The 13,084-nt window shown below is 33.3% G+C and overlaps 3 protein-coding genes across 5 annotated transcripts; all 3 read right to left on the bottom strand.

Moving 5' to 3' along the window:
• Positions 1-839: 839 nt before the first annotated feature.
• LOC149729354 (uncharacterized) lies at positions 840-5,777 on the bottom strand. The gene is made up of 8 exons (XM_089886871.1): positions 5,720-5,777; positions 5,329-5,628; positions 4,978-5,151; positions 4,515-4,847; positions 1,733-1,906; positions 1,510-1,671; positions 1,089-1,277; positions 840-1,027 (listed from the first exon to the last, which is right to left on the bottom strand). Exons 1-8 carry the CDS (start codon positions 5,775-5,777, stop codon positions 840-842), a joined length of 1,578 nt encoding a protein of 525 aa, XP_089742997.1.
• On the bottom strand, positions 2,549-4,432 carry LOC149729355 (uncharacterized). The gene is made up of 9 exons (XM_089886863.1): positions 4,265-4,432; positions 4,076-4,203; positions 3,832-3,973; positions 3,646-3,777; positions 3,514-3,590; positions 3,087-3,460; positions 2,969-3,026; positions 2,850-2,896; positions 2,549-2,770 (listed from the first exon to the last, which is right to left on the bottom strand). The coding sequence occupies exons 1-6, from the start codon at positions 4,347-4,349 to the stop codon at positions 3,134-3,136; spliced, it is 891 nt and encodes a 296-aa protein (XP_089742989.1). The 5' UTR covers positions 4,350-4,432; the 3' UTR covers positions 2,549-2,770; positions 2,850-2,896; positions 2,969-3,026; positions 3,087-3,133.
• A 648-nt stretch (positions 5,778-6,425) lies between the features above and the next one.
• Positions 6,426-12,328, bottom strand: LOC149729356 (uncharacterized). 3 transcript variants are annotated; one of them, XM_089885956.1, is made up of 18 exons: positions 12,026-12,328; positions 11,880-11,969; positions 10,850-10,901; positions 10,505-10,661; positions 9,866-10,448; positions 9,472-9,798; positions 9,218-9,391; positions 8,758-9,087; positions 8,507-8,695; positions 8,318-8,445; positions 8,073-8,214; positions 7,886-8,017; positions 7,754-7,830; positions 7,466-7,700; positions 7,302-7,366; positions 6,857-6,914; positions 6,738-6,784; positions 6,426-6,658 (listed from the first exon to the last, which is right to left on the bottom strand). In XM_089885956.1, exons 5-18 carry the CDS (start codon positions 9,924-9,926, stop codon positions 6,539-6,541), a joined length of 2,085 nt encoding a protein of 694 aa, XP_089742082.1. In that variant the 5' UTR covers positions 9,927-10,448; positions 10,505-10,661; positions 10,850-10,901; positions 11,880-11,969; positions 12,026-12,328; the 3' UTR covers positions 6,426-6,538. The 3 variants fall into 3 exon arrangements, with proteins under 3 accessions (XP_089742082.1, XP_089742083.1, XP_089742081.1); XM_089885957.1 differs by lacking the exons at positions 11,880-11,969; positions 12,026-12,328 and adding an exon at positions 11,120-11,471; XM_089885955.1 differs by lacking the exons at positions 11,880-11,969; positions 12,026-12,328 and adding an exon at positions 11,008-11,471.
• Positions 12,329-13,084: the final 756 nt, after the last annotated feature.

Raw genomic sequence — 13,084 nt, forward strand, 5'->3', positions numbered from 1 at the left:
ATGTATAATTTATGTATGCTTACAATTATACACTGGAGTTTGTATTTACCTATGCTACCAGTACTTTTTCTTGATTTTAAATAGAAATAAACAGCAATTGTTGAGATAATTAATATAACAACAGCTGAGCAACTTCCAACTATCACAGCATCTGAGTTACTCTCCTTGCTGTTGAGGTCACTCATTGTGTTGTCCACCACACTGACGCCCAACACAAAAACAACAGCTGGAAACACTGTTGATTTCACAGTCAGTGTGTAGATTCCAGTATCATTCATGATTATCTACCAAACAACACATGGTTACCACCTCATGTTAATTATAAATTATAATTCACCTCATTTTTCATGTAAACAAAACTTTGTGTTTCATTCATTTTCTGCATCTCAATCAAATCACTTGTAACAAGTTTACCTAAAAATAATTAGTTCAAATATAACATTACTGTATATACATAAAATTGGTTTACCATTCTTGGTTAAGTTGGTTGTATAGAAAGATGGTTTAAGTTTAAATGTGATGTTACAATACTGGGTTGTTCCAATCTCCCACAAGCAAATATTGTTCGGTGCGTTTGTGACTTTAAAGTTCTGTGGTGAATCTGAAACCAAACTAAAATTAAATATGATTTGAGAAATATCTGATAATTTCTCACAGATGATGGAGATTGTTTTATTTGTTCTTCCTAAGTTTGCATATTCAGGTTTAGCAGTGTAGTCATTTATAGCTTTACATTCCACTATATCTCCATCATTTGAAATATCCAGTGTATTGCTTGTCCATGTGTTACTAGTAACCTACGTAAATGATACAGTGATTACTTTGTTATATTTATTAATTTATATAATAAAATATCTATCTCGTTTTTTTGTGGTTAAAATTATTAAAATTGTTTTTACTTGTTTGATTCCATTGAAAAAGATTTCAACTTTATACACAGCTGGTACCACATTAGATGTTGTGCATTGAAATGTAGCTCTCTCTCCAACTTTATAAATAATAACTCCTGATAAAACTGCAGTTGGTTCTGTTACAAACAAACAAGATGTTTGAATTTAATCAGCATCATATTTACTGTGACCACAAACCTGCCCAACATTGAACTATCTTTTCATTCTCCCACTCTGCTGTAGCAAGGCATTTGGTTGCAGTGTTCCCAGTTGTTCCATCCATATCAAATAAAGTTGAACCATGGGAACACTGGAAGATAGCTTGAGTGTTGTAGACACCACTTGATGGGTTGACTGGAACATTGTTGGTTGACGGAGATGAACAAGCTGTAATGGGTGGTTGGTCATTAACATTATTTTTACGTTTTTATAATATTTAATTACAAACCTTTAAAAATAATATTCACTGAATAACTTGGTGATGGAGAACATTGCATGTTTATATTTAAATTCTTGTATTGTGGTTGTAACAATGTTAGTTGTGATGTCACTGTACCAGCATGGTTAACACAAGAGATTGTTTCATTTACACCAGTGTAGCTATAACATCCAACTTTACTATGATAAAATGCACCACCATCAAACTCTCCCCCATATCTCCATCCACAGTTAGAAACACCAGTTGTTGATATTGTTGTTGATATCTTAAGGTTGCTTATACCAAGTACTCTTGTTGTTTTGTTGATAGTCGTCGGGAGATTGATTGTTAAGTATGGATAAGCTGTAATACGTTATGTAAAATTTTATTCTTTTTTTATATTTGTTTTAGTCTATACATTTACCAAGTAAACAGTTAGGTGCAGGACTCCAAGTAGCTTGCTCATTACAAGTTGCATCCACTGTGTTTCCAGTATATCCAGCAGCACAACTAAATCTTGCTGTACATCCATATCCACATGGTGATGTGCTTTGCTTAGACAGGATCACACCAGGAGATATAATACCAGTTGGACATGCTGAAACAAATATATCAATATTAAATTATTGGTGATTTTTTTAGCGTTGGACTAATTCAATTTTATTTTTAGTCAATTATTTAAGCATACTGTTAAATATAATGTTCACTGAATAACTTGGTGATGGAGAACATTGCATGCTTATATTTAAATCCTTGTATTGTGGTTGTAACAATGTTAGTTGTGATGTTACTGTACCAGCATTGTTAACACAAGTGATTGTTTCATTTACACCAGTGTAGTTGTGGCATCCAAACCCGGAATGAAATGAATTATCATCAAATTCTCCCCCATATCTCCATCCACAGCGAGAAACACCAGTTGTTGATATTGTTGTTGATATCTTAAGGTTGCTTATACCAAGTGCTCTTGTTATATTGTTACCAGGTGCTGGTAGATTGATGACATCACCTAACATATATTTGATGAATAACTTAGTTGTATAATGTCACAATGTATCAACATTTCTGATATTTACCTTTACAACCAACAACCACCATATAGGATACTATTAACTAGACTGTAGTTATAGTGGGGTACGGAAAATGGGACAACTATTTATTTCACTTTCTTGTGCAATTTGGTAGTAAACCAACAACATTCAAAGAACTATATAAACTGAAACCTAATTTATCATAAATTTTACAGTTCTGCATCATTTTGATATATTTTATTCTGTTTTATATCACAAAAATACACAACGACCATTAGTACAATCACCAGATAATGTTTATATCATTAACATAATGGTGTTACATATTAAAGATCATATTCATTCATTTCAATCTTTGGTTTCTTGTTACTTTGCATTATTTCTTCATAATCTGTCTTTACCACCTCATAATTCCGTACTATGACATCATCCTAAACAATTTAAAGATTAAAGAGAAATGTTGTGTCTATACCTACTCTTATGTTGCTTTGCTTGAAGTTAATAACTTACATTAGGTATTGGTTCTCCTGCATTCAGATCAATATAACCAACTTCATCTGTAGATACACAAGTTAATATAGAATAAATACATTAGGAATGTATAAATAGGCATTCAACCTTATACTTACTGTCTCCTGCTTGTTGTTTGTTTGCAGAGTTTAAATATTGTGGCGTGTTGCTCTCATTCTAGATAATATTGGCTTGTTAAACACATGATATAATTGTTGTGAATATAAATGTGTGTACCTTGGGTTGGGTAGTTGTAATCTTATCATTCTTGTAATTAACTGATGTCACATTCTTGAAACTTCCTGTAAGGTATAGCTCTTATGTATTATGTATAATTTATGTATGCTTACAATTATACACTGGAGTTTGTATTTACCTATGCTACCAGTACTTTTTCTTGATTTTAAATAGAAATAAACAGCAATTGTTGAGATAATTAATATAACAACAGCTGAGCAACTTCCAACTATCACAGCATCTGAGTTACTCTCCTTGCTGTTGAGGTCACTCATTGTGTTGTCCACCACACTGACGCCCAACACAAAAATAACAGCTGGAAACACTGTTGATTTCACAGTCAGTGTGTAGATTCCAGTATCATTCATCATTACCTACCAAACAACACATGGTTACCACCTCATGTTGATTATAAATTATAATTCACCTCATTTTTCATGTAAACAAAACTTTGTGTTTCATTCATTTTCTGCATCTCAATCAAATCACTTGTAACAAGTTTACCTAAAAATAATTAGTTCAAATATAACATTACTGTATATACATAAAATTGGTTTACCATTCTTGGTTAAGTTGGTTGTATAGAAAGATGGTTTAAGTTTAAATGTGATGTTACAATACTGGGTTGTTCCAATCTCCCACAAGCAAATATTGTTCGGTGCGTTTGTGACTTTAAAGTTCTGTGGTGAATCTGAAACCAAACTAAAATTAAATATGATTTGAGAAATATCTCATAATTTCTCACAGATGATGGAGATTGTTTTATTTGTTCTTCCTAAGTTTGCATATTCAGGTTTAGCAGTGTAGTCATTTATAGCTTTACATTCCACTATATCTCCATCATTTGAAATATCCAGTGTATTGCTTGTCCATGTGTTACCAGTAACCTACGTAAATGATACAGTGATTACTTTGTTATATTTATTAATTTATATAATAAAATATCTATCTCGTTTTTTTGTGGTTAAAATTATTAAAATTGTTTTTACTTGTTTGATTCCATTGAAATAGATTTCAACTTTATACACAGCTGGTACCACATTAGATGTTGTGCATTGAAATGTAGCTCTCTCTCCAACTTTATAAATAATAACTCCTGATAAAACTGCAGTTGGTTCTGTTACAAACAAACAAGATGTTTGAATTTAATCAGCATCATATTTACTGTGACCACAAACCTGCCCAACATTGAACTATCTTTTCATTCTCCCACTCTGCTGTAGCAAGGCATTTGGTTGCAGTGTTCCCAGTTGTTCCATCCATATCAAATAAAGTTGAACCATGGGAACACTGGAAGATAGCTTGAGTGTTGTAGACACCACTTGATGGGTTGACTGGAACATTGTTGGTTGACGGAGATGAACAAGCTGTAATGGGTGGTTGGTCATTAACATTATTTTTACGTTTTTATAATATTTAATTACAAACCTTTAAAAATAATATTCACTGAATAACTTGGTGATGGAGAACATTGCATGTTTATATTTAAATTCTTGTATTGTGGTTGTAACAATGTTAGTTGTGATGTCACTGTACCAGCATGGTTAACACAAGAGATTGTTTCATTTACACCAGTGTAGCTATAACATCCAATTTTACTGTGATAAAATGCACTAACATCAAACTCTCCCCCATATCTCCATCCACAGCGAGAAACACCAGTTGTTGATATTGTTGTTGATATCTTAAGGTTGCTTATACCAAGTGCTCTTGTTGTTTTGTTGTTAGTCGTTGGCAGATTGATTGTTAAATATGGATAAACTGTAATACATTATTTGAAATTATAATTCAGATTTTATTCAACTAATTGCTTAAGTCTATAGGCTGTAATACATAATGTAAAATTTTAATCTTGAATTTTAAAAATATTTGTTTAATTCTATGCAATTACCAAGTAAACAGTTAGGTGCAGGACTCCAAGTAGCTTTCTCATTACAAGTTGCATCCACTGTGTTTCCAGTATATCCAGCAGCACAACTAAATCTTGCTGTACATCCATATCCACATGGTGATGTGCTTTGCTTAGACAGGATTACACCAGGAGATATTATACTAGTCGGACATGCTGAAACAATAATATTAATAATAACTTTTTTTAGCGATTAGGTTAGCATAATACTATTTTTTTGTGATTTTCTCTATTTCTTTAACTATGATCTATTACAGTTACATTAACAATAACTTGCTGGCAACTCCTTTAGCATAATACTATTTGTTATATTTCGCTATTCTGTAAACTTACCTTTAAGAACAATATTCACTGAATAACTTGTTGATGGAGAACATTGCATGTTTATATTCAAATCCTTGTATTGTGGTTGTAACAATGTTAGTTGTGATGTCACTGTACCAGCTTTGTTAACACAAGTGATTGTTTCATTTACACCAGTGTAGTTGCCGCATCCAAACCCAGAATGAAATAAAGCTCCATCAAACTCTCCCCCATATCTCCATCCACAGTAAGAAACACCAGTTGTTGATATTGTTGTTGATATCTTAAGGTTGCTTATACCAAGTGCTCTTGTTGCAGTGTTACCAGGTGCTGGTAGATTAATGACATCACCTAGTACTTTTTTAAACAATTAATTTCATTGCAAATTCACATTTTATAAAAAATCCAGGCCGATATTTACCTTTACAACCAAGAACGGCAGTAAATACAATGATGCAGTAATGAATGTAATTCTTCATTCTGATTAAATTCTACTTTACAGTTTAACTAGCTGCAAGCTGTTACTATTTCCTTGTTACTGTGATATAGATTGTAGTGAAAGATATATGTGGGCGGTATGTTATCATGTTTGTGTAACTTGTTTATTATGAAAATATGAATTACAAGTTATGAACTTTGATTGAACCAGCTAAGCCTTTTTATATGTAAACTTTTATTAGATAAAAACAATTAATTGAATATTTCATTTTAGGAAATTACATTTTGCAATAACCTTGACTGTTATCCAAAAGCTACACAATACTTTTAATCCAACCTAATGTAGAGCTTCTGCTTGCCAATCTATTCTCACCTTACAATGTCTTGAAGCTTCTGCTTCCTTGTATTAAATGTGTGGGTGAAACTAAGCAAATCTTACTAGGCTGTGTATTTATAAATTGATGAATCATATTGTGTTATAACCGAACTTGCACCAGAAACACCTGTTTTATGCTTTACTGTGACACTAGTTATCTAGGGACTGAATTATGCTAATATACTTTTAATATTTAAATTTCTATTGTTATGAATGCTGTTGCTATAACCTATTAACATACGTTGCTACAAGTTCAACTAAAACATTTTGCTAATTGACAAATTTTAACTAGTGTACAATATTATATCAGATATTTTACAGTTCAGTATCACGTTTATTTGTCTTATTGCATTTTATTTTCATAATTATACACAATAATTATAATAGCAGACTAGCAATCATCTGATAATGTAAATATCGTTACCATCATACTATTAAACAATAAAGATCATATTCATTCATTTCACTCTTTGGTTTCTTGTTACTTTGCATTATTTCTTCATAATCTGTCTTTACCACCTCATAATTCCGAACTATGACATCATTCTAAACAATTGGAAGATTAAACAGAAATGTTGTGTCTATACCTACTCTTATGTTGCTTTGCTTAAAGTTAATAACTTACATTAGGTATTGGTTCTCCTGCATTCAGATCAATATAACCAACTTCATCTGTAGATACACAAGTTAATATAGAATAAATACATTAGGAATGTATAAATATGCATTCAACATTATACTTACTGTCTCCTGCTTGTTGTTTGTTTGCAGGGTTGAAATATTGTGCTGTGTTGTTCTCATTCTAGATATTATTGGCTTGTTAAACACATGATATAATTGTTGTGAATATACGTCTGGCGCCCTGGCTTAGTGGTTAGGGTGCCTGTCTATAACCATTAGGTAATGGGTTCAAGGCTCGTCGCTGCTACCATTGTGGGCGTATGTGTCCTTGGGCAAGACACTTAACGACAATTGCTCCAACCCAGTGGTCACCAATGGGTTGTCCAAATTATCAGCCATACATTAAAAAAAATGAAAATAATCCCCCAAAAAATAATCACCCACAAAGTAACATACATGGTAACTCGTAAGCTGGCACGAGGTGTTAAACCTGTGTGATAACGACTGTTGTTTTCCGGCCACGCGAGGATAAAGTAAGTTACATTCATTCATTCATAAATGTGTGTACCTTGGGTTGGGTAGTTGTAATCTTAATATTCTGGTAATTAGCCGATGTGGCATTCATGAAACTTCCTGTAATGATTTTGTTTTGGTGATTTCATTAAAGTATATGGATGTATTTTTTACACCCAATTTGTTGACTTCATACAATACCAATAAATTTTATTATACCTGCATTTTCAGTGATATTTTTCAGCTTTAAATATAAATGTAGAGCAATTGTTGTGATGATAAGAATAACAACAGCTGAGCAACTTCCAACTATCACAGCATCTGAGTTACTCTCCTTGCTGTTGAGGTCACTCATTGTGTTGTTCACCACAGTGATGCCAAACACAAAAACAACAGCTGGAAACACTGTTGATTTCACAGTCAGTGTGTAGATTCCAGTATCATTCATCATTACCTACCAAACAACACATGGTTACCACCTCATGTTGATTATAAATTATAATTCACCTCATTTTTCATGTAAACAAAACTTTGTGTTTCATTCATTCTCTGCATCTCAATCAAATCACTTGTAACAAGTACACCTAAAAATATTCTGTTCAGTTCTGATATTGCTGTATATACATAACATTGGTTTACCATTTTTGGTTAAGTTGGTTGTATAGAAAGGTGGTTTAAGTTTGAATGTGATGTTACAATACTGGGTTGTTCCAATCTCCCACAAGCAAATATTGTTCAGTGCGTTTGTGACTTTAAACTTCTGTGGTGGATCTAAAACCAAACCTTAGATCAAATATGATTTGAGAAATGTCTGATAATTTCTCACAGATGATGGAGATTGTTTTGTTTGTTCTTCCTAAGTTTGCATATTCAGGTTTAGCAGTGTAGTCATTTATAGCTTTACATTCCACTATATCTCCATCATTTGAAATATCCAGTAGATTGCTTGTCCATGTGTTACCAGTAACCTGTGTATATAATACAGTGATTACATTGTTATGTTTATTAATTTATAAAATGAAATATCTGTTATGCTTGCTCCAGAGTTAAAAACAGTTAATTTATTTTTACTTGTTTGATTCCATTGAAGTAGAGTTCAACTTTATACACAGCTGGTACCACATTAGATGTTGTGCATTGAAATGTAGCTTTTTCTCCAACTTTATAAATAATAGCTCCCGATAAAACTGCAGTTGGTTCTGTTACAAACAAACAAGATGTTTAAATTTAACCAGCATCATATTTACTGTGACCACAAACCTGCCCAACATTGAACTATCTTTTCATTTTCCCACTCTGCTGTAGCAAGGCATTTGGTTGCAGTGTTTCCAGTTGTTCCATTTACATAAAATAAAGTTGAACCATGGGAACACTGGAAGTTAGCTTGAGTGTTGTAGACACCACTTAATGGGTTGACTGGAACATTGTTGGTTGTTGGAGATGAACAAGCTGTAATGGGTGGTTGGTCATTAACATTGTATTCACTTCTTTTATAATATTTAATTACAAACCTTTAAGAACAATATTCACTGAATAACTTGGTGATGGAGAACATTGCATGTTTATATTCAAATTCTTGTATTGTGGTTGTAACAATGTTAGTTGTGATGTCACTGTACCAGCACTGTTAACACAAGTGATTGTTTCATTTACACCAGTGTAGTTGCTGCATCCAAACCCAGAATGAAATGAATTAGCATCAAACTCTCCCCCATATCTCCATCCACAGTAAGAAACACCAGTTGTTGATATTGTTGTTGATATCTTAAGGTTGCTTATACCAAGTGCTCTTGTTGTTTTGTTGTTAGTCGTTGGCAGATTGATTGTTAAATATGGATAAACTGTAATACATTATTTGAAATTATAATTCAGATTTTATTCAACTAATTGCTTAAGTCTATAGGCTGTAATACATAATGTAAAATTTTAATCTTGAATTTTAAAAATATTTGTTTAATTCTATGCAATTACCAAGTAAACAGTTAGGTGCAGGACTCCAAGTAGCTTGCTCATTACAAGTTGCATCCACTGTGTTCCCAGTATATCCAGCAGCACAACTAAATCTTGCTGTACATCCATATCCACATGGTGATGTGCTTTGCTTAGACAGGATCACACCAGGAGATATAATACTAGTCGGACATGCTGAAACGATAGATCAGTTTACACCAACTTGGTATTTGTATATTCTGTTATTTTTTTGTTGATGTATTCCTTGAACTTACCTTTAAAAACAATATTCACTGAATAACTTGGTGATGGAGAACATTGCATGTTTATATTCAAATCCTTGTATTGTGGTTGTAACAATGTTAGTTGTGATGTCACTGTACCAGCATTGTTAACACAAGTGATTGTTTCATTTACACCAGTGTAGTTATAACATCTAACAAATGTCCCAGAATAAAATCCACCAACATCAAACTCTCCCCCATATCTCCATCCACAGCTAGAAACACCAGTTGTTGATATTGTTGTTGATATCTTAAGGTTGCTTATACCAAGTGCTCTTGTTGCAGTGTCACCATATGCTGGTAGGCTAATGATAACCCCTAAGAAATATTCGACGGTTAACTTAATTGTATAATGTCACAATATATCAACATTTCCGATATTTACCTTTACAACCAACAACCACCAATATTAATGCAATGATGCTGCACTGAATATATTTCTTCATCTTAGTGTGGTAATCACCCTACTACAATGTAACTAGCTACACACTGTCAGTACTTCCTTGTTATTGTGGAATTCGCAATGTGTTCAATATGGCAGTAGTGTGTGGGTGTTATGCATGCTTGAACAACTACGGTTTATAAAGTTTAACAAAAGTTTTAGAACTTCATATTCATGACTTTGAGTCTTACAGATTAGTTTATCTCCTTGTTTACAAATCAATTTATTAAAACATTTATTGCACTTAAATAGAACATAAAATTCTGTATAACTTGTTTTTGTTTGTGATAAAACTATACAGTAATAACGCCATAACATTATATACACAACAGTGCTTTCCTTGCATTTAAATTTTAAATGTATGCAAATATGAAGATGGTATGCAAATATTAATTTTAAACAATAGTCCTTAAAATTGTTGAAAAAATGTATACAATGAAACAAACATAAAAAATCAGGTTTATATTTCGTATTCATTTTTATCTTCAGTCCCACTCATTGAAGTATATGTTTCTTCCATTGGTCCCTAAAATACAGTTTACATAACTTTATTTTATAATGAACTTTAGACATATGTCTTACACTTCCAAGATTAAATGACGTTTCTTGTCCTGTGTTAATATCCATGTATTGTTTTTCTGTAATAACAAAACTATTATTATGCTGTATATGTGAAGGTGTGACTACTTATCTTACTTGAAGAAGTATTTTCATATGTTGTATTCTGTTGTTCTTGCGTCTGAAATAAAAAAATGAAAAACATTTTTATGGCCATTCATTAATTACAATTACACCCAAAGCAGCTTTTCAATTTTTTTATCACAGTGAAGAAAAGCAATGAAAGATGAATGTTTACTTATCCAGTCTAGTAAGCATTGAATGTTTCTTGTGGTTTTCTTTTTTAAGAAAAGAATTTCCTTTTGTTACCTCTACAATATTTCTTTTTGTACTTTCACTTGCATCGACGAAGCTGCTTTTCCTGCATTATAATTTGTTTGGAAATTAAGTTTTAAATGGAAAAAAATGCAATTATTTTATTATACTTCTGTCTATGCCCAAAATAATGTAGAACTTATTGAACTGACCTTTTGCTATTAGCTTTTGAATGTGCTTATATTGTAGTACCAGTAAAATGGCAGATATCACATAAAGAGTAACTGATAGCCCAGATAACACTATAATTAAGCTTAGACTCACAGCCATGTTTGATGCACTACGTACAATTCTTTAATCTTTAATGCAAGTTATACATTGTTGTGTTAAGCTTGGTATACAGAATGATCATCTTAATTCCCACACATTTCCTTGAAGCAATCCACCAACTACATTTAAGTGGGTGTCGCTTCAGTGATGGTTTAATTTAATTAAAGGTAATTTATTCTGTCAGTTACAGTCGCCTATTTTATACTATATATTAAAAAAATTGTAGTTTAAGGTTGCGGTTCATATCCACGTTTTTGCTTTGAAATTCATTTTACGGTTGTTCCGCTTAGGATACTACTAACTAGAGTGTAGTTGTAGTGGGGTAGGGGTTAGTGGTTATCCATTTTTTTGCATAGTGGTTAGCGCGCCTGCCTGTAACCCAGAGGTAATGGGTTCAAGGCTTGTCTCTGCTACCGTTGTGCTCGTATGTGTCATAGGGCAAGACACTTAACGGCAATTGTTCCAACCCAGTGGTCACTAATGGGTTGTCCAAATTATCAGCCATACATAAAAAATTATCACTCACAAAGTAACATACATGGTAACTCGTAAGCTGGAGGTGTTAAACCCGTGTTATAACGACTGTCGTTTTCCGGCCACGCGAGTATAAAGTAAGTTATATCATTCTTTCATTCATTCATTTTATTTTCTTGTTCAATGTGGTAACAAACAAAGAATATTCAATAAATTATAAAACCGTACCCTCAGTCCCACAGACCGTTGGTAATTGATTAAAAGACTAAATGTGTCCCACCTTGCCCCACTGTAGTATAGCTCTACATTCCACTATATCTCCATCATTTGAAATATCCAGTAGATTGCTTGTCCGTGTGTTACCAGTAACCTGTGTAAAAATACAGTGATTACATTGTTATAAATATTATAATGAATGTAACTTACTTTATCCTCGCGTGGCCGGAAAACGACAGTCGTTATAACACGGGAGTTCATACATTTCGTGCCAGCTGACGAGTTACCATGGAAGTTACTTTGTGGTTGATTATTTGGGGACATTTAATTTTTTTATGTATTGCTTATAATTTGGACAGCCTGTTAGTGATCATTTGGATTTCGCAATTGCCGTTAAGCGTTTTGCCGTACAGGACCTATTCGCCCATAGTGGTAGCAGCGACGAGCCTTGAGGCCACTACCTTTAGGTTGGAGGCAGGCGCGCTAACTACTGCCACAGCGCCGGTAAATAATAATGTTTATTAATTTACCGAAATAACTTAATACAGTTTTAATTTAAATGTTACTCAAAATAAAATCTTAAGGTACAATCCATGTTAGTTGCTGAACCAATTTTAAACAACTATCCACGTAGTGTAACTGTCACGCATTGCAAGACAAGCGTTTTGTAAGTGATGACTGCAAGCTAATAAACCCAACGCGGGAAGGGGTAATCGACGCGGAAAATTAGAGGCATGTTTTGGTGTTGCAGCCTGATATTTTTCTATCCGCTAACGGCGCACGTTGCATTGTAATGATAAAACAAACACAGTGTCTGCATGTATGTTTGTACAGCGCTCGGCCATAAACCAGAGAAATGGGATCGAGGCTCGACGCTGCTACTGCTGTTGAAGTTTATGTTTTCTTTCCTTATGGGCAGTCCGAATTTTCCCACACGGGAGTATTGGGAAACTAGATATTCACCCACAAAGTTAGATATGCGGTAACCTGTAAGCGGGCACGAAGTGTATGAAACAGCCAAGCGGAGATAAATAGGGGAATTCGTATATTAATTTACCAGCGATATTTATTTCTTTAGTTAAACGCACTTTAGTTTAGTTGAATACGAACACGGTGTAAACCATATAACGTGCAGTGACAGAAAAAAATCTTAAAAATTGTCACAAACACACGCGATATACCTATTTGCTGAGAACTCTTTAATACAGCCACCCTTACACAGTATCTGGAACTCGTCCGTTTTTCGATTTTCTTGCCTCGTGCGGAAAT

This window comes from Ciona robusta, chromosome 10 (assembly GCF_009617815.1).
Source record: "Ciona robusta chromosome 10, ASM961781v2".
Taxonomy (NCBI): Eukaryota; Metazoa; Chordata; class Ascidiacea; order Phlebobranchia; family Cionidae; genus Ciona; species Ciona robusta.